The 27,946-nt window shown below is 40.5% G+C and overlaps 1 protein-coding gene across 1 annotated transcript; it reads right to left on the reverse strand.

Moving 5' to 3' along the window:
- LOC133386876 (vitellogenin-2-like) lies at window positions 1-26,968 on the reverse strand. Its single transcript, XM_061630648.1, has 33 exons — window positions 26,741-26,968; window positions 24,695-24,940; window positions 22,911-23,072; window positions 22,666-22,820; window positions 20,872-21,010; window positions 20,593-20,750; window positions 20,021-20,198; window positions 19,738-19,860; window positions 18,998-19,201; window positions 18,199-18,419; window positions 16,949-17,046; window positions 15,453-15,577; window positions 15,214-15,315; window positions 14,463-14,576; window positions 14,190-14,376; window positions 13,889-13,958; window positions 13,560-13,745; window positions 12,947-13,064; window positions 11,227-11,401; window positions 11,041-11,132; window positions 9,863-10,489; window positions 9,172-9,225; window positions 8,725-8,868; window positions 7,143-7,331; window positions 6,898-7,040; window positions 5,843-5,981; window positions 5,259-5,370; window positions 4,932-5,118; window positions 3,591-3,682; window positions 3,038-3,135; window positions 2,258-2,408; window positions 1,470-1,631; window positions 1-328 (listed from the first exon to the last, which is right to left on the reverse strand). Exons 1-33 carry the CDS (start codon window positions 26,966-26,968, stop codon window positions 216-218), a joined length of 5,292 nt encoding a protein of 1,763 aa, XP_061486632.1. The 3' UTR covers window positions 1-215.
- Window positions 26,969-27,946: the final 978 nt, after the last annotated feature.

Raw genomic sequence — 27,946 nt, forward strand, 5'->3', positions numbered from 1 at the left:
GTGTTTATTAGAAAGTAATCATTCACATTTCATTCACAGTTACCTTTGTTTCTACAGGAATATGGCTCAACTTTCTTTAGAAAATCAGATTGCTTTAGAAAGTTCAGTAGAGTTTTTAAATACTTAAATTAACATATGTGCAGTTGCCTAGAATTGACATACTGCCCCCCCACAGTAAACAGTATTACAGGTTTCTAATTGGTTCGGTAGGGAATTCATGATTCGCATGTCTGTTGGTTACAAGAGCATGACGTGTGTGATTCAATAGTGTCTACCATGTCTTCTGATTTTTCAGCCAGCTTTGTCAGTTCAGTAGGCAAGGTTGCCCCTAGAAACAAAAGAAAAGGTGTGAACAAGTTAAAAGGATTAATCTTTTGTAAAGTGAAGAGTGATTTTCATACCTGCATTTGAAGGCTAAACTAGAGTCTATAGCTATAGCTCCAACAAAAATCTCCTCTCTGAAGCTGCTGTTTTCAAGAGGCACCTTCAATGCCAGCTTGGGAGGGAGAGGCAATTTTTGCCCCCATTTGCACTATGCACTGAAAGCAGTATCATACCACTTTAAATAGTCCTGGCTTTCCCCCAAAGAACCCTGAGAACTGTAGTTTGTTAAGGGTGCTGAGAGTAGTTAGGAGACCTTTCTTCTCCTCACAGAGCTATAATTCTCAGAGTTCGCTGGGAAAATGGATTGATTGTTAAACCACTCTGGAAACTGTAACTCTGTGAAGAGAATAGGGGTCTCCTAACAATGATCAGCACCCTTCACAAACTACAATTCCCAGGACTATTTGGGGGAATCCAGGACTGTTTAAAGTGGTATGATACTGCTTTAAATGTATAGAGTGTGGCAGTTAAACCTCTCCTCCGCATCTCCCATGTATAATTTTGCTCACTAATGTGCATCACATGGGGGGCAGGTTTGTTTCAATCAACAGGACATGTCTCCAGTACAGCCTGCAGTTATACTCAGTGGGTCTTATTTCTCCTTAAATTTGTTCAGAAATGCTGTTGACACACTCTAGATTGATGTTCAAAATTAAAACAATATTGTGAGAAGACAAACATTTATCACATTAAGCCCACCCTTAACCAATCATTAATAAAACATATTCTATATACAATTGGCAAAACATGAAAGTAGAAAAAGAAATTCCTTTAAAATGCTTACTGATGCCATAGAGTTTCAGGATTTTATAAACATGTTATAAACAAAAGCCTTCTTTCTCATAGAAGCAAAACTATAAGCATAGTCCTGCTGCCATAGCATTCTGAACTCCCCCAATATAATCAGGCTCCAGGCTGCTCCTTTCTCTACTCCCCAAGAGCAAGACATTTAAAACCCTGGGGACCCTAGAAAGGTAGCAAAATGTCATCCTGAAACATTTGTCATTTAATTATGCCCCATGTTAAAACATTACTAGCATATTTTTAGTGTGCAATCCAAAGCAGTAGATGTTGCATGGGCTTACCAGCTGACACACAGTGGAAGCCAACAGAAGTTTGGGTGGTTTTGGTGGCTGTGCATCCTTCCTTACAGCGCAGCACGGGCAGATTAGAAACACACTGTGGATTTTCTTCTCCAATCAGGATTGGATTCTCATGTCTCACAGCTGAGTGCTGCAGTTTGCATGCTGCAATAGGATAAGTATAGATCTTTTAAAACATTGCTTAAAAAAAACCCAAAAGTTCTATAGCATCATTTCTTAATAATATTCCTTGATAATGTTCAACAAAATAATAAACTGGGGTTTATAACCCAACAACATAAGCAACATTTATAGAATCACCATCTTCATGCTTGTCACTTAGCAGGTATTGGGATTCAAGCAATTTAATTCAAAGGTTAAACTATTAAAATCAATGATGGCTGTCTTCAGTGCTGGCCTTGACACTTGGCATCCTTGGTCAACTGCTGGAACCCCATCAAACAAGCAGGACCTTCCACCGATGCCTACCATTTAATTATTTTTTTCTTTCTGGGTACTTCGAGCAGTGTTGTGTTTTGTTTAGCCCCATTTAAATTTTCCACCTTGCCTCTAATCTAGCATTGGTCTGGGGCCTTGTGGGATATTATATGGTGGCTAGACACAACTGCCTGATGCCGCTTGGAGCATTTCTTGGAGCACTGCTGCCCTCCAGTACTGCTGCCAGAGCTTACAGATGGAAGAAGGGCTACTTTTTGCAGGATCCTCTTAAACCTAGACCTGGACTTAGCTACCTTAGTGATAATCAAAACAAGCTATCGGAGTGTACCTACCTCCATCACATGCCTCAGAGACCACCCAGGACTGAGCAAAGCTCACTTCATCTTTAGCTGAGGAGCCACTTGGTGTTCGGAACTGTCTTTCATTTGCGCCATACAACTCACAGAGACCACATGTATATCCAATCAATGGAGTAACCGTAACCTTCATGAACAGAAAAGAAAAAAAGTAGGTGGTACTGAGTATACAATAAAAATGTGAAGCATTGCAGCACCATGGACTCATCCTGCCAAAGCAAGCACTGAAAATATAGCACACAGCAAAGGTGAGCATATTTAAAAATTTAAGGTGCTGTTTGTGGGATAGTAAAGATGGACTCATAAATAGAGGCGCTCTTCAATGTCAACTAGAATTTTACCACTACGTTTCTCAGTCCGACACAACACAAAGTCCTAATGGGAGATTTCTCTCCAATGTCTGTGTTAGTTCCATAAACGCATTAATGACATATTTTGTAGCTAGAGGAAAAGAATCATCACTTTAAAGTTATACTGGAAAATGGAGAGACTACAAATCCAAACCATATTGACTTAGATGGTTATACCTTAACTAGCCTGCTCCTCCAGCTTCTGCTTATCAGAAAGGTGCTTTGCAGATTCAGGTTATGCTCTATTGATCTGAAGGAATAGTGGGGTCTGATATCATGAGCAATATCTTTATTAGCTAAAGAGGGCAATTTACGTTGATGATCTGGTAGACAAGCACAGGTTTTGCTTTGTAGTTTGCAAATGCTTTTACAACCTTGAAACCATTGGCTGAAGCAAGAAAAATACCTTGACGTTAAGTCCACCATACTGCAATTCCTCAAGCCCCAGCGATGGACAAGAAAGGATAATTTTGCCATCTTTCTGTAGAATTATGATGGACAAGTCTGTAAATTAAAGCAAAGTTAAACAAAAGTCAGAATTATGATTCCATTGGGGGGGTTCCAAACAAACAAAGTTAAAAAAAAATGTTAATTGCTCTAAACTGCCCAGAGAGCTTTGCCTATGGGGCGGTATATAAATGTAATAAATAATAAATAAATAAATAAAATATTCTTTGGAGTAAACTGTTGGCCCTGTTAAACTGAAAATTCCTGTCCATCACAACTCCCCCACAGTCAATTTCAGTATATCTTACAGTATACACTAGTTTGCTTTTATATATGCTCATCTGTGTAGGTACCACTTCCTAGCCCTGATGTAGAGGACTGGTCAACACTAATTTTTAAATCCAGTATTTCTTCCATGCTGATCTTATGTTGACGTTTTCTTTCTTTGTCTGCCACTCCTTCCTCAAACCTTGAGACAATATATGAGTTAACTTGTAAATTACATTACATACCTTCAAGTCGGAGTGGGAGACTTTCCATTGCTTTTACAGTACCATTAATTTTTACTATGGGCTTTCCACTGACATTTTCAAGGATGATTTCCCTTATTAAAAAATAAGACAAAAGAAAACGTTAATACAGTAGGGCCCCACTTATACGGCAGGTTCCGTTCCGGACCCCTGCCATAAAGCGGAACCCCATTGACTTTAATGGGCCGCGTCGCGCAAAAACGTCGCAAAACGTTGCAAAATGGGGGAAAAAACCTTTAAAATTGAAAATGAAAGGCACCGCATCAGCGGAACGCCTTAAAGCGGGGCCCTACTGTATTCTGTTGCCGTCACAATTCACAAGTTCTCTGCCAATGAGTTACTTCCAATAATATAGTTAATATTAGGCACTATGTTTTTTTCATATTGAGGTACTATTTTAGAAGGAACAAAACAGATAAATCCACTACTATGCATCACCTAAAGTATTTCTATCTGGATAGTCATTTGTTCGAAACCCTCATTGGATTCATTTAAAACTAAATTTGCATTCTGCTACTCTGATCAACTGATTCTTAGTTAAAATATCATTCCCTGCACTGACATGATTTTTTGTTGGCTTAATCTGGAAAAGCAATTAAGTTTCTCTGGAAAGGCAGAGAAGTGTTTGTTCACAATATTAAATCCCCTAAAGTAGAGGAACATACAGAGAACAAAGGGAACAATAGATAAATGGCTTGAATAGACTGGATATATGCCAGATGTGATAATACTGCCCAGATTAGGCATTTGGTGCAGTCAACTCAACACCTAAGATTCTATTTCGGATTCCATCAGCAGGTGAAGTACAGTGGTCATCCATAAGGAGATGGGTTGGCTATAGCACCAGTCTAGCACAGTCCTCCCCCAAGGAGGCCCACCTAATCCCCACACTACACTGAATGTTTTTAGAAAATATGTGAAGATCTGGCATTTTAGAGAGACCTTGGTTCTTTTCTTCTACTTTTGTGTTCTGATCCCCCCTCCCCCAGCTGCCTTTTTATCTGCTCTTATTTTGCTTTGGATTGCATATACCTGACTATCCTATTGTTCTATGCTGCTGGGTTTTTTATTTTATTACTATTTATTTTTTGAGGTTGTTGTTTTGATGTAGTTATTGGGTTTGTCGGTTGGTTGTTGTTTTGGCTGTAATATTGATTGATCTTGTTTGCAGGCCATTCTGGTTTCTTTTTGAAGAGGAGTGGGGTAAAAATCTTTCATAGCAAACAATAAAAGTTCCCCTTTTTTTCTTGAGGCTAAAACTTTTCCTTTCACCCTGTGACTGAATTAGATTATTGCAATGCTATTGGGATCAAATGTACTTACGTGTCCCCAAAATTGCTTTTGATTTGTATGTAGTTGTCATTGTGAGAGTCATATTTCATCAGCACCATAAACTTCTTGTCACAGGTGCAGTCTTGTAACAAACTCATGAAGCAATCTGAAGCCAATCCTTTGTCAAAGCTTCGTCCACTGAAGGTTATGACCTTTTGACCTTCTACTGAGCAAGCACCTGACAATAGAGGAAGAGCAATGAGAGCGAGAGAGGAAAACACAGGTTTTTGATACTTTGACTGTCATGGAAGCATCCAAAGAAAGTAATTTACTAAGAGAATATATTTTTAGAATTATGGGGATGGTAAAACTACTGACCATTCAGACTAGCAAGGATCCTTGATGGAACATCCCAGAGTTTTGAAGTATGGGTAGAGGAACCTATTGGCAGTGAAAATGGAAGCATGCAGTCTTCACCATAGATGGTCACCTGGAAAGAAATATGAAAGCCAATTAAAAACTAAGCACAGAAAGTGCCCTTCTATTCCAGCACTGTCTTCCTCTTTGTGTGTCAGACAGGCACAAGGATGTAACTTGTGTTATTTTGTTCACATGCAGTCCCCCAATATCATTATGCATAAAATGGCTCCCCGCTTCATCTTTAGCTAGTCCTTCCTCTTGTATGATTGGTCACATATTAGCCAAGTAACTCATATTGCATTATATCTCGGAAGTTAATAGTTCAACAACTTCAACATACACTTTGGGAACAGATGGATATGTTCTAAGGGCATGAAGGAAAACTGTCATGCAAACTGTCTCTTTGCACGTGACATGACTATAGAGTAATTGTTACTGAAAAGCCAAGGAAAAGGTAATCAAATATGGTGGAAAAGTAGATCCATGAGTTTAGTTTGAAATAACACTTTCACATCTGAAATAATGGTATCTACACAACTCACAGTTGGCATCTTCAAGACCATGGCGTAATTTCTTGGATCAGTTAGGGCTATGACCAGTATAGTCTCTTGAGAGGGGTTTCTTTGAATTTTCTGTGAGAAGCCCATCATGTAAGCAGCTCCAGGGAACACTGTAGATACCCTTAAAAAAAAAGGAAAATATGGCTTAACTTGCTGTTGTAGCTTAAAGGGTGTGGTAAAGACATTCTGCACATATTTAAATAGAGCATTCTCATCCAAATAGACTTTTGGTCCAAGGTAAAACAATCCCAGCTGATCCACAATGAGGCAAATTTGGCTTCAGGGCATGTTGCTGTTTTTTAAAAAAGCTGGAGCTGGAAATCACAAGCCTGATTTACATTTGGCACTTAGGATTGTTATTCTGTTGTTCACACAGAAAAAGAAACTTGACCACAGAAATCTGCCAGAGTGTGGGCTCTGGATTGCAATGGACTTGCTGGACAGGAGGAGTTTTATCCCAGATTGCTGTACACAACATTTGACAACTAAAGTGACTGGAAGACCAGTGTAAGGCAGAGCAAAGAGGTGAGGGGCTAAATCTTTGTCACCCTTCTGTTTATTTGCCCTGTGCCAATGTACTCAGAAATAGCTGCCTGTCTTGGGATGGAAACTATAGGAAGTGCATAGTTGAGATTTTCAGGGATGTCTTCATATCAGTTGAAACAAAGAAGAGCTAAAGGTCTCATTTTAATCACTAGAATGGTAGGCCAGCAAGCAATAGTCTGCAGGCCTGATGTGGTTTCTTCCCCAAACAGGCAGTTTGCAGGCAGATGGTGGAGGAAATGGCTAATAGCTTTTTAAAGGCTATTGTTCTTTAGCAGATGACACAAGTGGACTTGTATTCATTTCCCATTTTGTCTGTCCCAGGCCTTCAAAAGCAAGTTATAACCTTGAGATGAGATTGAGATCAAAACTGGGCATCTTATTTTCAACGAGAAGTGTGAATAGATCAGGCACGATAAACACATCCATACCCTAGCTGCCTGGTAGAACAGCTTTGTCATAAATAAATCCTTTAAAGATACATATTTACTTACTGTTGCCCAATGGATGCCACTAGTGCAGGAACCTTGGGGTACTGGGCCTTGAACTGAATTGCTGGATGATTAGCAAACCAACCCGTCTCAACTTCTGCTGCCACCTTGTAGGCCTGACAATTCCGGCCTGCTTGCAGAGAGGCCTAAGTGGTAGAGCAGAATATCAAGCACATTTCGTTAAAATGCATTATTAGCATTTTAATTTCATGCTCTGTGGGAACTCAACGTGCTTTGAGGAGGCTTACCCTGAGTTTGTGAGGGTTGACCATTGCACTTTCGAAACAGACGACTGGATTCCTTGGCTGCATGATGTTTCTCACTGTCATTTTTACCATGGAGGAGCTGGCATATACCACAGTGCTGAGTCCGTCTAATCGCTTATCACCACGGATGAAGTGGAGATGAGCGGACAGAACTTGTTCCAACTTCTGGGACTGAAAATGGGGAAAAATATTTAGGTTGTTGATCTGTCAAAGAAACTGTTGGTATCATTATCATATAATCATTATTGATTATTATTGATGCAAGTGACTCCAAGACATTGCCTCTGATATAGGCCAGGCATGGGCAACCAATAGCCCTCCAGATGTTGCTGGACCACAAGTTCAGCCATCATCCCTGACCTTTGGCCATGCTGGCTAGGGCTGATGGGAGCTGGAGCCTGAGTCCAACAACTTCAGGAGGGCTGAAGGTCTCCCTTCCTTGTATTAGACACAGTCTTCCTTGTGCCTGCTTATGGCTGCCAGTGACTTCTGGCAGCCAACTGACCCACCAAAATGTTTCTCAAAACCACTGGTCTATTTAATAACAGCAAAAAAATTAAACCAAATGTAAATTTGGATGGTCAATACTCTAATAGAGAATGCACCACACAATTTATATGGAATTTGTTCATCTAATTGCTGAACCTGTTTGAGGCATTCTTTCTAGTGAGCAATCAAAAAAGAGAATTCTCACCGCTTCCAGAAGATCCAGCTGTTGCTGGAGAGTCTTACTAAAGATGTGTGTCAAAAATGACCCAAATAGGCAATATGTGAACCTATTTCTGTTTCTGGCCCAGCTTTGGGACTGAATCTGTTTTGAGCACCAGGGTAGATACACATGGTAGAGGAGCCTCTGTAGGAGATACACAGGAGTGGCACTGATCCTCCTACGCCTTCCATCTGCTTTCAGTATCAGGTAGCCAATACCAAGGAGCACCTTGTCCCATATGAACTTCTCACTGACTCAATGCTCTGCTCTTTTAAAAAAAAAAAAACCCACTGAAGATGAGACTGGTGAACATAAGTACTAGCACTTTTTTTATTCAGCTCATGCTAGGAAGACCTATCAGGTGAGTGCCCTTTGAAACCTTTAGAAGGACAATTAAGTTTGTTCTTTTGCCCTTCTAGAGATGGCTCATTAAGATAGGCCCTATGTTCGTTCATTTCTGCTCTGTTCTGCTCTAATCTCAGGTCCTGCTTGTGGGCTTCCCCCAGGCACCTGGTTGGCCACTGTGAGAACAGGATGCTGGACTAGATGGGCCACTGGCCTGATCCAGCAGGCTGTTCTTATGTTCTTATGTAATCTATTCAGTCATTTTATATTGATATTAATTTATTACAGTTTTCTGTGAGAGAGTTATTTTAATTTTAATCAGCTATATTTTACCAGAACTGCTTTGATGTCTCCATTAGGTCAAAATACATACATCAAAAGGTGATTAAGTAAATAAAAATACAAACAGACCTAAATCTGATTAATACGTTTTCTGTTTATTCTAACTATGCCTAATTTGCAAATTCCTACCAGTGTTATCATTTGCCATGGGCAACATAGCGTACTGACCGAAGAGTCTCTTCCATATTCTTCACTGCTTGAGCTAGAACTGGAGGAAGAGGAGCTGCTGCCGCTGCTGCCACTGTCGCTACTACCGCTGCTACCGCTGCTGCTGCTTGGTCGGCGACGGCCACCAGTTTGCTGTTTTCTTGACTGCAAAAAAATAAAATAAAAAACATCTTCAAAGCTTAAGCAGTGATGAAGGCAGTCTTGTGATCTGGACAGTTTTCTTTCCAGTGGTGGCTGGTAGGGTGAAAGGCAAAGAGGCATTTTAACAAGGGCAGTGGAGACTGGTGGCTCCGATGTCAGTGGGGCAGTGAATCTGCTCTGGATTTTAGTCTGAACTTTCAAAGAGCTGTCCAAGGTGAAGCACCTTGGCTCCTAATTTTGCTCTGTTCAATCAGCCTTCTATGTCATTACCTAATAGGCACAGCTAACCCCCTCCCTCATCCTCACCTGCTGTTCACGTTCCGATCTGAAAACAAACTCATAAATCTCTGACCGACGTCCCTTAGAAAATAAGAAAAGGAGAATGTTGAAGAGCTTTCAAGATAAGAAATGGATTTTTGCAATGGATTAACATGCAGAAACAAAACTTTAAAAAGATAGTGTGCACACTGTGAACAGTGTTAATTTAAAAAAAATTAATGAACAATGATAATTTTTTTAAAAAATGAATAGTGTTTGTGAATGTCAAACTCTTGGAAATATTATCAGACAATGTGGATTTTCTTTAACATAAACAAAATCTAAGCCTGTTTTGTTTACTAGATACACAGCCAGCACAACCCATTTTGCCATCTGAGACAGAGCCTGCTGGAATCCCCTCCCCCTGCTACCACCACTGCAGAAAAGCCACCCCAGGTACTGATAGATTTCGTCAAAGTCTCCTTGCAACATTTAAGAAGTCATTGGCAAATTCAAGAGAGACTTGGGAACAGCATATATAAGACCTCTCCCCATATGCCCCAGCATCAGAATACAGGCAGTGGATGCTTGATCTGGTGCTCCAGTTGCTGGCCTGACTAGGGTGACATGCAGGTGACCAAGAGGTGCCGCTGCTTGTTTCACTTATTTGAAGTGTGGCAGTGGCTGCATTTCAAACACACTCATAAACTCCACTCAGAGCAATGATAAATTAAGTTACCTTTTTCCTGGAAATTTCAGAGCTCTCGCTGCTGCTGCTGCTGCTGCTGTCGCTGCTGCTGTCGCTGCTGCTGTCGCTGCTGCTGCCGCTGCCGCTGCTGCTGTCGCTGCTGCTGCCGCTGCTGCTGTCGCTGCTGCTGCCGCTGCTGCTGCCGCTGCTGCTGTCGCTGCTGCTGCCGCTGCTGCTGCCGCTGCTGCTGCCGCTGCTGCTGCCGCTGCTGCTATCACTATCGCTGCTGCTGCTGCTACTACTACTGCTGCTGTCACTGTTGCTGCTGTCACTGTTGCTGCTGCTACTGCTATCACTGCTGCTGCTGGAAGAACCATCTCTGGACTTGCGTTGGTGAGGACGCTTGGATCCATGGTAACGTGCTGCTTTATTGTCACTGTCACTGCTGCTGCTGCTGTCACTGTCGCTGTCGCTGTCACTGTCGCTGTCACTGTCGCTGTCACTGCTGCTGCTGCTATCACCCCTCTTTTTGCTCTGCCATTTTTTAGCAGAAGGTGAGGAAGAAGAGGAAGAAGAAGAGCTGGAGGATGAAGATGGGGAACTATCTGATTTTGCGTAGGGCTCAGGATCGTGGCCTTTCGCATGCTTTGCATTCTTCTGTGCTTTGCCTATACCTTCCTGCATAATTCAGAGCAAAGGGAAAAAATCTTTGTAAAAATATACATCTTGTTTCATTAAATTGTTCATTTGCTTTTCTTATCAGGGGAAAATAATAATTGCTATATTATTACTATATTTACTATAACATGCGTAGAGGAGGAGAGGAGATAAATAAAACAAATATGTTCATTCATTCAAAAAGACATTTGATCTGTAGCACATGACACCTTGCAATTCTTACCTGGACAGCTTTGAAATAGCTTAAAATAGCAAAGACAACAATGCTGGGGAAAACAGAAGGGAGTAGAAAAAGAGGAAGGCCAAACAAGAGATGGATTGATTCCCTAAAGGAAGCCACAGAACTTACAAGATCTGAACAGGGTGGTTCATGACAGATGCTCTTGGAGATCGCTGATTCATAGGGTCGCCATAAGTCGTAGTCGACTTGAAGGCACATAACAACAAAATAGCACAGTCCCAACATAGCCCTCTCTCTATGGATTGTTCTGCAGAAATGTTTAATTTGTACAACTGATGTGATCTGTTAAGGTTATGTGTCATTTATGTACCTTTGCTGCTTCGGAAGGTCTCACGTCCCTTCTCATCCTGAGTGTTGCAGAGCCTATTTGGATCTCTCCCTGAATCTTGTCCATAGCAATGCCTTTATGGATTACAATTCATGCATATACATTAGAAAAGGAACACAGCCTCATGAGTGCTTACAAATGAATTTTTTCTTTGTCATATGACAATACCTGGTCTCACTAGAAGTTTCACTTCATGTCTTTCACACAAGAAGTGCATCCATGTATTTTGCAAGGGAACAACATCTTCTGTTTCCTTGGTGGTCTCTGAACACATCATCCAATGGAACACTGGTACCCGGTAGCACACATCTTTAGGCCCAGATTTGTGGGAATAACTTTTTTGCTGCATTGAACATAAGCTTGTCAGTATTTGGCAATGCATCCCCAAACATAGTAACATACAAGTTCTGTACCACAAACAAAAATGATAGTTATGCAATAAAGAAAAACCCACCTCAGTATGTATCTGAGGCGAATTTGTGTGTGTGTATACTTTAGAAGAGCTCCGGAAACATTTTCATTCCTATAAGCCTTTGGGCTAAATTTATGTTCTGCCTGCTTATGAATAGCATCTTACCATTAGTGTACTTTATATTAAGTTAATGTTTGTATATTGCTCTTTTATTCTTTTCTTGTCAGCTACATAGTGTGTTCTTCATTAAAAGGTTTGGATAATACATTTCTTTTTCTTTTCTTTTTAAAAATATTACTCTTTGCATGATAGACAAGGTGAGACAAGGAAAAGGATGATGAAGGTTGGAGTGAGGAGAAAAAAGGATCTGATATACTTCAGATGGGAACTATGGGAAGGAGTGGGTAATGCACAAAGTAAGGAATTTGATGGCTGCTCTTGTTACTGATGCCACCCCACCACTACCAAGCCTTACGAAGATCTGAAACTGGGGAGTTTGTACCTACACAGCCAAATTAGACATAAGAAAAGATGAATCTAGCATATTTCAAACTGTCTGTTTCCCCCCCCAGACACTTAGCTTGTTATGTGTGTCAGTATCGTGGAATGTACAGATGTGTTTAGGAAAAAGTCAGCAAATGTTGTCATTAACTCGTAATTCTTGATATTTACTCCTAATTTGGAAAGGTCGAATGTCAGAAATTGTTTTTTAAGTCTATTTAAAATATTTTATTCCCCATCTTTTGACAAGTTTACAACTAATAAAAACATTATTTATTGATTAATTTCAAGAATGACCAATAGTCTTTAAAAGGGCTGCAATCTAGTTGCTTAAGGAGCTTACATTTTAAATTATTATTTGTGTAAGACTGTAGGATAGATAAATCCTCCTAGAAAAACTGCTGGTAGCTGGCACCATCTGAAAGGATTCATCTATCCTTCGGATGGGAGAGGATGCCTTTTATAAGACTATGACTGTTGTGTGATATGTGCATTAATTATGGGAAAACAAAGTATTTTTCTTCTTCAGAACTAGTATTTTAATCAATAATTAGATTGATTAATTGCATAAGTTAAAGCTCATACAATTAATCAAGATTTCGAAGGTGACAGCTCTAACCTTTAGCTAATGATTTCATCCTAATTTACATCTTTATTGTGAAATGTTGACTTTTACAAAGGCATATCTATATCAGTCTTAAACCTAGCCTCGAACAACAATAATTTTACATTTTCCTCTACAGTGTCCAAGCACCGTCAGCAAAGAATCTAATTTCACTAAATACACATAGCCAAAAGTTCTAAACAATACTAAATAAATAAAACCAGGATTTAAAAAAGAAGAGATCAGGCATCAGACCAAAAATAAACTATATGCAAGCCCAGGAAATAATGACCTTTACCACAGGACACATGCATACATAAAGGTGAATGTGTGTGCATGTACACACACACAGAGAGAGAAGTGATATTTACTTGAACATCGCCTTTTCCTGAATTGAAGTGTCCATCCAAAATATCAATTTCAAGTCCTGGGAGAATTGGAGCCTTCTTCTCAGATTGTGGATATCTTGAGACAACATGTGCTTCGTGGCTGTGTGGATATGCAATGACAACTATTAAACATGTAAATAGGAAGCAGGACATTAAAAGAAGAACTTGTTCAAGTTAGTAACAGAGCAAGAGAAGAGAGGCCAGAACTTAGTAGTGGAACACAAACTTTGCATACACAGGATCCCAGGCTCAGTTCTTGGGCAGCAAGGCTGGGGAACACCTCCTCTCTGAGACCTTGGGATGCTGCCAATCAAAGGAGACTATACTAGACCAGATAGGCCAATGCCCTGACTCAGTATAGGACAACTACATATATTCATAATAATCCTCCCCCACAGTAGACAATTATATAATGAAACAGGATTTTTTGGGGAAGCCAATGACAGAGCATGGTGTAGCCTCTGCTTCCTGTTGCCTCTTGCCTAACAAACACCCTGTGATCAAGTTGTATGTGTCTTTATTTATGACAGAAGCCTTAATGGGCTAGCAGATAACAAAAAAAAGACATTACACAACTGTGAACTAGACACTCTACCTTGCCCTTGCCAACTCAGTTTGTCTTTGGAGTAAGCCAGCTTCAAATTTGACATTCTTATTTTTCATGTCCACTGTTACATTCAACTTCCCTGCACCTTCTGTATGGACTTCGGCTTTCATTTCCACTCCATTTTGCAGGAAACCTGTATTCACTCCCCATGAAAGCTTTCCATAGCCGTGGAAGCTAAAAGAAAATGGGAATGGGCACATATTAGACATTTCTGCTTTGTAAATTGCTAGTGTTCTTTTAGGCTCAGAAGATACCTTTTCAAAAATGAAGGCGTCAACTGTGACCACAGAAAATTAACATAAACATGTTCTACTTACTCAATGTTGCTGTCAACCTGAACTTGCACCTTGGCTTGTCTGAGATCATCATGAGATAACTCTGTTCTTGCTAGAGAGACAAGAGGAATAAAATAATGCTCAAAGCATAAACAAACATGTATAAAGGCTCTCTTAACCATTTACAGATGAACTATAAATTTTTTATCATAGAGACAAAACCTTTGCTTTCATTTTAAAAAAAATGTGGCCAAATATTAAACAAAATTGAGATGTAGGTCCTCTAAGTCAGAACAGTTAATGTTCCCCAATCACTGTGAAATTTGGTCATCTCCAAGCTTACCCTTTGCTGAAACATGTGTTTTGGCAATGGCATTCAAGCTTAATTCCAATGGCACGCCAATACAGCTTCCAAAAACCTGCCGAGTTTCTAGCATCAGAGCTAGAGTAAATTGTTCATTAATGTTGGTTTTGAATATTTCAAAGAATTTGTGCAATATTTGCAGCCAATGTGGTCTTTCTTCCTGTATCTGCAATAGGGCAAAGATACAGTAGGTTAAAAGACAAGGAGAAAAAGCTGATTAAGTAGGTTATGAAAGAAAACAAACTGCCCTACCTTCATAATTTGCAGTATTTCTTCAGGGGTGGCAAAGACAACTTCTTGGCCAAACATTGTAACAGAGGCAGATAATAAAGGCTTTTCAGGAGAGAATTCTTTGAATCCTGGCAGCTGAAAATCAAACCAATGAGAGTTATTCAGTATTGGGTCTGTTCAAGTAAGTAAAATTACGAAAACAAAGAGCAATAGACACGATTTGGCTATTTAATTCTGTGGCTGTCAGTACACTCCCATTGTAAATGCTCACAGCTTAAAGAGGACTACTTTCCTGTTTGTGATCAGTGATTTTAGAATGCCCTCAGAAACAGCTTAATTCATTTAGAGAATATTATTATTATTAATTATTATTATTAATTATTATTTATTATTATTATTATTACATCCTGCCCTTCCTCCCAGTAGGATCCCAGGGCAGCAAATAAAAACACTAAATAAAACATCTTAAAAGACTTTAAAATATATTAAAACAAAACATCTTCAAAAAATCTGAAAGCAATTCCAGCACAGACGCAGACTGGGATGAGGTCTCAACTTAAAAGGCTTGTTGAAAGAGGAAGGATACAATGTGATGTGCAGAGGCAATCAGGTCATTCACTGCAGCTTATACCACATTGTGGATTTCCATGCAGTGGACAATGGGAAGAAATCCGCCACCAAATCCAGGGTTTCACTAGTGTAGCCATCCTGACAAAGACCTCATCCATCACTTTCCTTTGATGACTACACTCAGAATCTGGAAACTGCATACCTTTGCTTCAGTGTCTCTTATCTTCTGATCGGCAAAGGATTTAGAAAATGGGAAATGATGCTTCAAGATCAGGTCCTTGAGGCCTTGAGTTTGGAACGCAACCTTAAAAAAAACAAGACAATTTTGAAAAGAGCCTGCTAAAATGCATTGTATGTGAAGCGATATGGTAAGGTAACAAAACAAACACCTCTGGTATTTTCCCCCTTCCTAGAAATGAACTAAAGAAATATAACACATACCTCTAGTGGCTGGACAGTTGCACCTGCAAAGACTGCTTCTGTATTAACAATTATATTTGAGGGGAACATTGTTTTGGGGTTCTCCATCAAGTACAATTTCACAAGCCCCCCAATTCTGTGTACATCTGTGGTGAAAACAAAGAAAGCACAGATGTCACTGTCACATTATTAATCTTTGGGAATCTAAATATGATGCCATGGCTACTATTCGGAAACATTTCCCCAGGAAACTTGTGATCATCCATGGTTTTATTCATGAGATTCAGTGGGCTTTTACTTCTGCCAACACAGCTTTTCAAATAAGGTCACATATGTTACTTGCTAGCTGAAAATGTTCACCCGCCCTACCCCCTTTCGTCCACACCTATCTTTGTAATTTGTAACATAAATGTTAGGAAGGGGAGAAGGAAAGCTTTGTAAAGCTTGGTCATTAGGATAGATTTGGCCGCCACCTTCTTGCGACAGGCAACTGGCTATTTATAATCCTGTGCTAACATATCTGTTTTTAGCACCATGCTTTTGTGATGTTGTGCTGGTGTCAGGCTTTGCATATTCTGCCTTAAGCCTACATTTCCTATGGACCACATTTCAGGATTGGGCCTCAAAGCAGTCTGTTGAACTGACCAACAGAACAATACAGACATCTATAGGCTTCACGATTATAATTTCATTGTAAAGGACAGCTTTCAGCGAAGGAAGCCTGCTAAAGAATAGCTCGGGTCAACTTTTCCAATGGCTCAGGAGAAAAATGTTTTGATCTTCTTGAGTCTCCCCCGACCTTTTGGACTTGTTTTAGATCAGGGCCACAGAGTTTGTAACTTGCCAGATTTAATGCCACTTGCCCCAAGACCAAATTTGTGGGTCTCGGGGCAGTTTTCTTGGTGGCACTGCAGGTGTGGAAACATCAGCCCAGAGGAGCCTGCCAGGCCACTTCATTATTAAAAGTTAGGAAATAGAGAATGTTTTCTCTTCCCAGGCATTTTAAAGAGATGGTGCTGGTTGCTGTCCTTTATACTTTTATTAGTTATTGCTTTGGTTGTGTTTTAACTGTTATTTGATGTGATGGTTTTGGCTGATTATGCATAAACTGCACACCTTATGAAGAAATGCCCCCTCCTTCTACCACTGTTCCATTTATTTTTGTAGTCTCCGATAGGCACCAAAACCAAACGATATATTGATCCCCTGTGGGACAGCTATATATGGCTGCCCAGCTGCATTTGGCTTAGCAGGATACAAGTTGCACAGGGCTATTTTGCTTAAATATAGATTATAGTATGCAGCATATAGGATATAATACAGAATCTGAAGACCAAAAACAATGGGTGAGAATTTACCTGAATTTAGTTTGTTAAAGATTCTTTAAAATTATATAGCACTTTGGAATGGAATGGACAGTTTCCATTCCAAAGTGCTAAGGAACAGAAGGTGATATTCAAAATATGATAGCTTATTTGGTAAAAAGTTGGGAAATGAACAGTTTATCTGCTACTTACTATTGAAGCCACTCAGATAAACAACTTTGCTGTAACTGTAAGGTAGTTGGTCAAGTCTGGGGTTCAGAAGTTTAATGGCCACATTGCAAGCAGAAGACCTAAATAAACCAGATAACATGGTTGGAGGCAACTACATATCTGCTTGTTGGTTTGCTTGATTACTTAGTGCATTTGTGTACTGCCCTACATACAATAAATCCCAAGGTGATTCTCAATAAGAATTTACAATAGAATCATAGAATAGTAGAGCTGGAAGTCCAACCCCTTGCTCAATGCAGGAAGCCAACCTAAAGCGTACCCGACATGTGGCTGTCCAGCTGCTTCTTGAATGCCTCCAGTGTTGGAGAGCCCACCACCTTCCCAAGTAATTGTTTCCAAGGCCTTACTGCTCTAACAGTTTTTCCTGATGTTCAGCTGAAATCTGGCTTCCTGTAACTTGAGGCCATTATTCTGTGTCCTGCCCTCTGCGATGATCGAGAAGAGATCCTGACCCTCCTCTGTGTGACAGCCTTTCAAGTACTTGAAGAGTGTTTTTATACCATTTCATGATTAAAATACTACAAAAACACAAAATGAAAGCATTTTCCAAGTTTAGCAGAATGAATAGCTCAGTTACAGTGGATTGGATCCACATTTAGCTATGTATCCTCACAAGTAAGCTCCACTGGGTTCAGTGGGACTTACTCCTAGGTATGATTGTTGCCTAAGAGTTTTGTGGCACTTTAAAGGCTAACAAATATATCAGGCATTGTATGAAGTGGACTCTAGTCCACAAAGTGTATGCTACAATTAATTTATTAGCCTTTAAGGCTAACACAAGATTCTTTGTTGTTTTTGCTGCTATATGGCTACCTATACAAAACTGTTACTAATTAAATTGCAACTGGAAACAGTTGCTGTATAGATTACTGTCACAGTGTCACCTATGGACTATAATAGATCCAGGCAACTAGCAAATGAGAGGATCACCTTGGGTTCTCCGAACTGCCTTCTACAAAGCACAGGGAAAGGGCAATGAGCAGCTGACCTGCCTAAAGAAAAGGTCCTGGACAAAGTCTTTGTTGCTGTTTACACTGAGCAAAAAGGAATTAAAGGGCCTATGCCTGTGCCTTGGATCTGTGGGAATGAGTCCTTAATTTATATGAACTGAGCAAATGTTGTCAACTTAATGATAGGGCTGATCCCAATGATAATTAACAGCAGCAGTGGATTCATTACATGGCGGATGGTCTGACTGTATATCTACTTACAAGCTGTAGTACAGTGGGATCCTCCTGATGTTTGCCAGAGCCTTCATGTGAGAGTAGCCAAAGCTGACCAGTTGCAAATTGGGCTCTTTCAGCAATGTGCTAGCAACAGCTGTCACGGTAGGGATGGCAGGGTTGGTTTCAAAGAGGCCAATGCAAGCCATCATTCGGACTGTAACATGGTGTGCAGGGTTCATAAAGATCGGAAGGAGAATGCCTTGCACCTGCAGGAGAAGAAACATGCCACGGGGCCGTCAGCTAATAGTATTCACCTCGCAATAGTTGTGTGGGTTGCAAGGACGAATCACACACTCAGATTTAAAGAGGAATGAATGGATCTATCATGGGGATCAACTCATAAATGTGAAAACAATGCATGGGAGCATTTTAAATAGTTTTGAGGAAGAGTTTGTTTTAAAATTGCACCTCTTGTGTGACTAGGGAATTACACCACTGGTGCATAATCTAGTATCTGATTAGTCCACTGGGTCAAGCACTCTAGCCAAATGCTCTGGAAAGAGCATGATGGAGAAAGCCACCCCTCATTGTCTGAGTAGTACTCAGAGGTATACTGCCTTTGAAAATGGAGGATTTTTTTCCCCTGTCATGTCTAATATCACTCATACACAGTCTCTGAAGACTGTCTTGGCACATCATTATAGCGTCAACTATACTGAATCTCAATGTTCAACTAGGATGTGTAGGTTTGTAGTGCAGTGAAATAGCAAATCCTGACCATTTCATAAAGCAAATACTTTGCACCTAATACATCAAAGTGAAATATATCCTTTGTTCCACTTACCTTTGTAGGCTCCTGTTTACCAATTTTCATCAGAGTCTGAACAGCAACTGCTTGAATATATTCTGAATATTTGTCAGAATCAACCAGGAGTTTCACTTGCTTCAAGCTGGCTGGCTGCCCTGCATTGCCAATAGCTTTCAGAGCCAGAATAATTCTGTTTTCATTGTGCTCCCTAGTTGCCTCAGTTAGATAGCTGTGGAGAGGCTACAGACAAAAGAGGCAGATGCTTTTTAATTTCATTCAAAACGCCATTTATGTAGAACACTTTGCCCAATGGAAAAAAGTTGAAGAGTGAGATCAAGTGGAATCATGGATTACTGGGGCCATCTACAGGTGACTCTATTGTATCAGAAGATGCTGAAGACTGAGTATAAAAACATAGGACCATGGCATTGATGGGACTGAAGAGACCTTAGGGGACATCCCATTCCAATCACACAAATAAAACTCCAAAAACATACCAGAAATATTCCTTGACAAACTAATTCAAGATCCCAGCTATTTTAAGCAACAATTGACTTTCATCCAGGGGAAAGGACAAAATTCACTCCAAGAAATCTATACAGGTTGCATCTTTGTGTGGGAATCTAGTCCAGTCCCTATGTGAAGCAGATTCCTTTTGGCTGTGGTGGAGTTTTGAAATTAATAGTTTAAGATCAGTAATTCCCCAGTGTTCTGGAAAATATATTCTTTTTACACTATAAAATGTTTTAAATTAACCCAAAACAAGGACCACATACCTCAAGCAATTTACTGTGGCAGGGGCGAGTCTGAGAACATTGTTTTTGGACCAGGGACCCAAATCCCAGGTAAACAAGCTTCTGAAGCAAAAATGCGGATTTTCTGTATTTGTTGAGTATTTCCTGTTGGTAAGAGGAAGAGAGTACTTCTATGAACCAGAATTTAATAGAAGTTTCTTAGTTTATAAATAACCATCATTTTGCCTATAGATTTCATTGCTGAAGTCTATTTAACATTTTTTTCATTCTGATACAATCAGTTATTATTTTACATATACTTTACCGTTGCCACTCTAGCAGTCTCTTCCACTTTAGATATGCTAGGGTTGGCAGAGTGTAAGGTTAGGGGAACCACCCAATACGATTCAGCTTGGTGCAGTTCTCCTGAGAGGACTTTGTCTTTCACAAGCTTCAATGAATCTACAGTGCCTGCATAGGTGACTGCAATCAGTAACGCTTGCCTGCAATGAGCAGAAAAGAACTTTCTCAAGAAAAATGGAAATGGACTGCCTTAAAGTCGATCCCGACTTATGGCGACGCTATGAATAAGGTTTTCATGGTAAGTGGTATTCAGAGGGGGATTACCATTGCCTTCCTCTAAGGCTGAGAGGCAGGGACTGGCCCAAGGTCACCCAGTGAGCTTCATGGCTGTGTGGGGATTCAAACCCTGGTCTGCCAGGTTGTAGTCCAACACCTTAACCACTACACCACACTGGCATTCTTAATTCTCCCCTACAGGAGAAACACTATTATTTAGGAGCCCATCCTGAGACTTGCTATCTCCAGTAAGAAAACATCATTTTGCCAGCACATTATAGTAATGCTCTCTATCTTATATACTAATCAGCCACATACCTGACAGTAGGTCTGTTCGCAAACTTAGCCCAGAGAGGTTGCAGACGTTCATAATTCGAAACACGGATCAGCTGGGTAAGGTCCAAGAGGCGCTTGGAGGCAATTGCTGCACGGATGCTTTGCGGCAAGTGGTCAAACTGTTGCAATATCTCTTCAATCTGTTAGATTAACAAAAAGGAACCAGTAACTACAACATATGTGTTATGATCAATAAAAACATTCTACTCTTATTGGCTTTATGGAGAGTAGAACCATTCTGTACGTTAAAACATTCTCTACCTGTTGATTAAGGTTTCCTCTGACAAGAGTCATCGGGGGCAGCTTCTCTGGCAAGCTGAAATGAATGCTTGCACTCTCAAGTTGAGTCTGTGGCAGTTGGGCAACTTCATTTTTCACATCTGTCAGGGTAAGCTTTTGCCTGGAAGGAAAGAGAAAACCACAAGTGCCATTGCAGAATAAGTAATTTTCAGTCACTCATCTGGACTGTTTCTAGATTCATCCAGCAGAAATAGGAGAACAGGAGAACAACTGGGAGATATGGGGTGCACTGCTGACTTTGTAGAAGCTGATGGAAGTGTAGCTAGGACTGAGTCAGGATTGTATCTATAGTGGACAAAGGGGAAATATTTGATTGGACTGTTTCTGCTTGCAGGCCTGAACTAAACAGATACTTGTGATAGGGGTTTAGTTATCCATGGACTTGTGGGGTCTTTGACCCTCACTTTTTGGGGAACAGAGTCCCTATGTCTCCAGCATCATATGAGCCAAGCAGCGTAAAAGGGAAGTGTGTTAGCCACTGAGAAGTGTATTCTAACATGCTTCCTTGCCCTTTTCTGCTAATTGGAGCCAATCAGAGTGAAAGGAAGTGAGTCAGCCACTGAGAACACTCTCCCCTTTCGTGTTAATTTGCTCCTAGGGGTGTCTGTTGTGGGAGAAGGCATTAACAAGGATTTCATTCTCAACCCAGCAGCAAACAAAACAAAAGGGAGGGGGCGTGGCTGTGCCTGTCATGAAGGGACCCTGCACTTCTGAATTTGCTACTACACTACTGCTTGTGATAAAGAAGTGCTGTGTGCAGTTTTGCTTATTTAACACCCTCAAGCTGTTAATTTGCATTCCATGCAATACCTCATTCACTCCTGAATGTTATATCTGCTGAATTAAATTCTGTGGGAATTAAACAAATGAGACCAATTCTTAAGTAGCAGCAAACGTTGATTTTCACACCTAATATGTTTTTGCTGTTTGTCATTTGACCTTTGCAATGTGGGATGAGCTCTACATTCTTGGTTTGTGTCTTTCCTCAAAATCAAGGCTGTGAAGTCTGTCTCTGTTACTTCTCATTTGGAGGATGAAATCCTGAGGCTGAGAGACTTGCTGAATAAGTTTCTCACCTCCAAACCCAGCATCCTGCCTGTTGGTGAACAATGGTGTTCAGTGCAGAAAAGACGAGCACAGGGCAACATGGATAGTTTTAGAGCTGCTTTCATAGGATTCATAGCCTTAGCCTTTTTATCTCAGATATATTTTTGCTTTGGGGCACAATTTCTTAGTGACCTGATAGTTTAAAAATGTCTTGAGGTGAATATGGAGGATAGAATATGATAGAAAATGTATAATTTGTATGGTGGCTACACAAACTACCAGCATGTTCAAAGTCAACAAGCTTTGTGCCTCCTAGTATTGACCAGTTGATTTGATATCATTGTGTGGTTCGGTGTCACAGTGCTTTTGCCTGCCCTTGTCTCACCTTCTCTGATGTCACAGAGATGCCTGATAGTCTATGTCTAAGCAGCAAAGTGCCAACATGGGATCCTAAGTTCAATTAGCAACTTTTGGTTAAATGAAACTTGCATGTTGTCTCCAGGCAGGTGGTGTAAAACAGGTAAATGGTCATGAACCGCCCTTACGTACAGACAGATGACAGCAACTATTACTCAGCAGGATTTTTTTTAGAGTGCTGAAAATGCCTGACCCAGTTGCTACTACCCAGCTCTTGCAAAGATCAATTGGAACCATGGCTCACTTGATAGCGCTTTTTCTAAAATTATTAGTTGAGCTGTTGCTGCTTACGTGACTTTCATAATTCCAGCACCATCGGCTTCACTGAATGGATAAACCAGATAGACTTGTTCAGCGTTGACTTGAGTGATCTGAGCGCTAGATCCAGCGCTATTATATTTCAGCTTCATGGTGAATGCTGCAGTCCCTTGGACCATTCTATCTTTCTATATAACAGATAGAGACACCTCCAGTTAGCATGACTTCAGACCAGATTTACACTCACTTGTGAGCAAATCTAGTTACAGCATTCTTACCAGCAGGCAGTTAGGGTTATGTTGGATGTAGGACATTCCAATGCTCCTCATCACTTTGTTCCTGCAGTTGTTCAGGTCTTTGGTCCTAGTGATGATGGCCCTGTTGTTCCTCCTGTCATCTTGGATAATGTATCTTGTGTGGCACTCACCTAAAATCCCATCCTGCAAGTATTGATGAAGTCATTTTTTAGAGTCACACATGACAAACACAAACTCCCATGGAAAAAAAGAGGGGGCATTGGAAGTACAAAGGAGTGTGTTCCAGGAAACTGGAACTAACGTTAGGTACATCAATTTTCCACAACTGAGGGTTATCAATTGTTGCTCTTGTAGCTCTTGTATCTCATTCAGTAACACCATTGGGGCTGGACTTTGAGGCAGAGGTCCAGGGCCCGACTCAACAGAATGAACAAGTGGGGGCTCCAAATACAGGAGGACTGCCTTACCACACTTTGAAATAAGTGGATTAATACACTTTAACATCTCAAAAGTCCCCATCCCACCCTGGTAAGATCATTAAAGTCTAGAGTCTAATATTACCTAACTGCATCGCTCAACACTTCTGTTCTTACACTATATATTGTTTATTTATAAATATATTAGAAAACCAGGTAGAAATAGACTTGGCAGTTGTTTGAATGGTCCCAAAACCTTGACAGTGGTCTGGCCTGTGGATTTCATGATGAGGGTAACACTATAGACCAAATTGTTTGGGTCAAACCCTACCATTTGAAAACTGTAATTAATAAATTAGACTTCTTAATGAGAAAGTATCTAATTGAATAGTATTTCTAACTATCCAACTAGAAATTAGACATTTGGTGGTGGCTGGGAATGAGATGGAAAAGGGATGGCACAAGACACCTTGCTGCTTGAGCTGGACAAATTGGCACCTCCCTCCTCCCACATATAGAAGCAGATCAGACTGGCAGTTGATTCAACAGAAACAAGCTTCAACACTGGTGATAGAGTAATGCCTGCATGAGGGCAGCAGGCTAACTTAAATGCAGGGCATGTGGCCAACACAAGTCAGTCTTCCATCATCTTGCTGCTGCTCCCCACCCACAGCATCTGCCATCTGAAGCAGCTGCTTCACTCTGCCTAATGGTAGGGTCAACCAGGGCTGGCTCCAGGAATGCCGGGGCCCTTAGGCATCAGCTTGCCCTGGGCTCCGGTGTGTGTGCACATGCGTGTTTGCATTCATGTGCGTGTTCGCTCAAACGCGCACCCCACCCCACCCCACCTACCCACCCCCACCTACCTGTCTCCTGTCTTACTATTGCCATTAACCAAGATGGCGGCCGCACTTTCCCTAAGGGGATGAAGCCTCCGCCACCATCTTTGTTGATGGCACGCATGTGTGCTATGTACGCGCATCTCTGCCATCAACTAAGATGGCGGCAGGGGCATCAGTACTTTAGGGAAACCGCAGCCGCCATCTTTGTTAAGGGCAATGGTAAAAGACAGCACACAGGTAAGTGGGGAGATGTGGGGGGACGTGGGGAGCCTGCAGATCACAGAAGGGGAGCGGAGGGGTGGCTGAGGGGTCCCCTGTAGCTCCAGGGGCCGTCGGGCCAGTGCCCAACCTGGCCGCCCTATAGAACCGGCCCTGGGGTCAACTGTACTATCCGGGGACAAAGCAGAAAACTAAGATGACCGCTTGCTATTCACTGAAATGACAGTGTAAATAGTAAAGAAGTGACATAATTCAGCACTAAGGTAAACTAAAGCCACTTGAAAATACGAGTCCAAATGCATACTAAATATATTTGGAGGAAACAAACCTCTTGTAGATTATACTCTTGGTCGTTTTTTACTGTTATATGAAACGAATTCATGGGCCCTTTGGCAAGGTTCACACAGTGGTCAGGTGCTTCTCTTGGGACGTGTATGTTGTGAACCTTCCCATTGGAGTAGCCAAAAGTGTAGGTATACTTGACACATGAAGTAAATGATTGAGGTTGGCTGGGAGGTGCAGTAGTGTCCCATGGATGGATTCCAACAGCATCTTCTGCTTTTAGAGAAGTAAACTGAAAATAAAGATAAGGGGGGGAAACCAGTTTCTTTTAATTTATCTTTTTAAATGGAAAATAGTGCGTAGATACAGCTAAAGTGAAGCACTTGCAAATCCTGCGGATTTCAGTGGAAGAAATTAACAGTACAATCTAATACATGTCTACTCAGAAGTAAGTTCTACTGAAATGTGTGTAGATTGCAGCACAGAAATTATTAGTTTTGACTGGATCATACCCTTTCATATTATATAAAGTGTTTCAAATATAAACAGGCAACATGTTGATGGGTGCACTAACAACTATTTTACTATCTTTCTTCCCCCGTCTTTTGCATTATGTATATTTTTGCATATTATATTTTCAATATATTCAAGTGACAAACATACATAAAGATCTAATATAATTTTCTACTTTTTCTTTGCAGTTAAATGCCCCCATGTATTCGTATATAATGTAGTAGAGATAAAGCAAACATTTGTATATAGTCTCTTTTGAGAAATGTATAAGAACAGTGTTCTGTGAAAACTCCGCAACATTTTTTGATTAAAGAAAAAAAAACAGTTATGTTGTACAAAGAGTGAAACGCAAGCCTGCTGGTTTCCCCTTGTTTGCAATTCATGGGTCATTTTAGTTCTGTGTGATCATTTAGCAAATATAAGGCTATGCTTCACATCTTATGTGGTTTGGTGCCATTTTTAGCTGAATTTCCTCTGCAGTCAGACTCTCTCTCTGTCTCTGTCTCTCTCTCTCTCTTCTTTTTCTAATTTCTTCTGTTTGCAGGCCCAGCCCAAGACAATTCTCTGCCTGAGACAGAACAGCAAAAGTTTCCTTCCTGCCCGGCATGTCAATGTGTATGTGCCCAATGTCAGCCATATTTGGCACTTGAGGCAGAAAAATGCAACAATAATAAATTAAATGACTAACAATTTGCTGCCCCTTCATGACACCCCAGAAGAGTTGCCTGGAGCGGCTGTTTTTTGCCCAATGGCAGGCTGGTCCAACTGTCTTTGTTCCATCTCTGCTCATTTCTCTGCTTGCCACCTTATCTGTGACGTCCCATTATAAGTCTGCCATAAACCTGGTGAAACCATGGCTTGTGTTTTTGTAAAAATGTTGCTTGCTGCTTTGCCTTTTTATTTTTAACCATTAATTTAAGGTTAATGAAAGGCTCAGCATACATTGAATTTAAGGCTCACCGAGAACAGAACCTCCCCCACCCCAGCGAATTCTGTGTTGAATACACGTTTGAATGTAGGATATGGTGATGGGCAGAGAGTGAAAGTTTGCAGTGAAACCTAGATGACACCCACATGCTTGTAATGCATAAAGAATTCTAGAAAGAGTGTTCCGCACTCTGAGGGCTATTTAAAGGGACTCCATGAGAAATTGGGATGGAAAGATCTGTAAATTATGGTTCTCAGTTTCTCATTTTTCATATCTTAAATTCAGTTCTCCACATTTCTGCAGCAATTTGCATGAAAATTCTTCAGCATTTTGGTATGAATTTCTCTTAATAAACACATTTTTCTATGCAGTTTTGACTAACGTACACCATTCTGCAAGCAATTTCTTCTAATATAATGCATTTTTATATGTGATTTTCACAAATATATTCATTTTTATGCATATGTCCCCCTTATGTGTGCATTTTTGTTTGGTTGGAGAACTGCATCACAACATTCGGATAAATGTGAATTTCAAAGGACGTCTGTTTTATGGTTCTCATATTGTTTCAGAAAGAGTGAATATGACAGGATTCAGTCTTAAATGTGAACTGAACTGAATTTTTCTCCCATGCCTACTGAGAAAACTTACCCTGAGGGTGTTCTGCTGCTCCCCTCCAACAATATAAAACTTTCCAGTAAGCCGCAGAACAGATTTCCCCACATCTTTTTCTTGCACTGACGCTGACATTGTGACATTGGCTTCAAGGTCATACTCGTACTTCTTATTTTCAAAGTTTATCTCTACAAAGATTAATAGAAAGAACCATTGGCATCCTCTGTCTTTAATAGATTCATACCCAGGGCAGCAAGCTTTCATCAGGTTAATCTATGTCATGATTAACTGAAAGCTTTAATAGATTAATTGCAGAGTACGTTTCAATCACAGGGCTGCGATTTAAGGGCACAATTGTGCCCTTTGGTGTCCCACTGCTATAGGAAACAAATAAGATAATCTCTCCTTTGTGCAGTGAGCTGTTGCTTTTGCTTATTAAATCCTAAGTGACTTCATTTTCCTTCAGTATCTTTAAAAGGTGACTTTACTGAGATTTGGGAGAGATGCAAATATATTTAAATATCATTAAGTGATTAATTAAAAATGCTTAATGTTAAGATAGGACTTTAGAGGATTCAAAGCACTTTAGATAATTAATTTTGTAATCCCTTCAACAACCCTGCAAGATAGGTCAGTATTATTATCCCCATATTGCAGATGTGGATCAGGGCTGAGGTTAAGAAAGGGTGGTGTACCTAAGGCCATTTAGCAATCTGAGAATGTCCAGATTTGCTGCTCAGTCATGTAGTGCAATCTTATAGATATCTACTCAGAAACATGTAAATCCTATTGAGTGCAAAGGAGCTTACTTCCACAGGTAAGTATTCATAGCAAGGATGAGGACCTGTGGCCCTCCAGATACTATTGGACTCCATCTCCCATCAGCCAAAGCCAGCACGGCCAATGGTCAGGATGATGAGCTATGATCCCACAAAATCTGCAGGATCACAGGTTTCCCCATCTGTGGTATATAGGTTTGCAGCATCAGGCACTGCACCATACTAGCTCAACTAATCTTCCTACTTCCTAACCATCCAAAATGTTGTTTCAATCAATATTATGATGTATATTGATAGACTTACTCATTGCAGCATTGTCGTTCCCTGGGGGAAAGAAGTTGGATAGGTTACAATTTGCGTGTTCACAGTAGGGAGTAATCATTTTATTGTAAAAGATACAAGTGAGACTTGTAACAAAACATTCTGGTGTATCCTCATCTTCTAATAGGAGTGCTCGTCTCCA

This window comes from Rhineura floridana, chromosome 6, assembly GCF_030035675.1.
Source record: "Rhineura floridana isolate rRhiFlo1 chromosome 6, rRhiFlo1.hap2, whole genome shotgun sequence".
NCBI classification, from domain to species: domain Eukaryota; kingdom Metazoa; phylum Chordata; class Lepidosauria; order Squamata; family Rhineuridae; genus Rhineura; species Rhineura floridana.

Coding starts and splice junctions, on each gene's coding strand:
- LOC133386876 (XM_061630648.1), bottom strand. CDS start 26,968: ATGAAAGCTTGCTGCCCTGGGTATGAATCTATTAAAGACAGAGGATGC. Junction 14,377..14,462: donor AAATACTGCAAATTATGAAG/GTAGGGCAGTTT, acceptor GCCCTATTGCAG/ATACAGGAAGAAAGACCACA. Junction 13,746..13,888: donor CAGGTTGACAGCAACATTGA/GTAAGTAGAACA, acceptor ATTTTCTTTTAG/CTTCCACGGCTATGGAAAGC.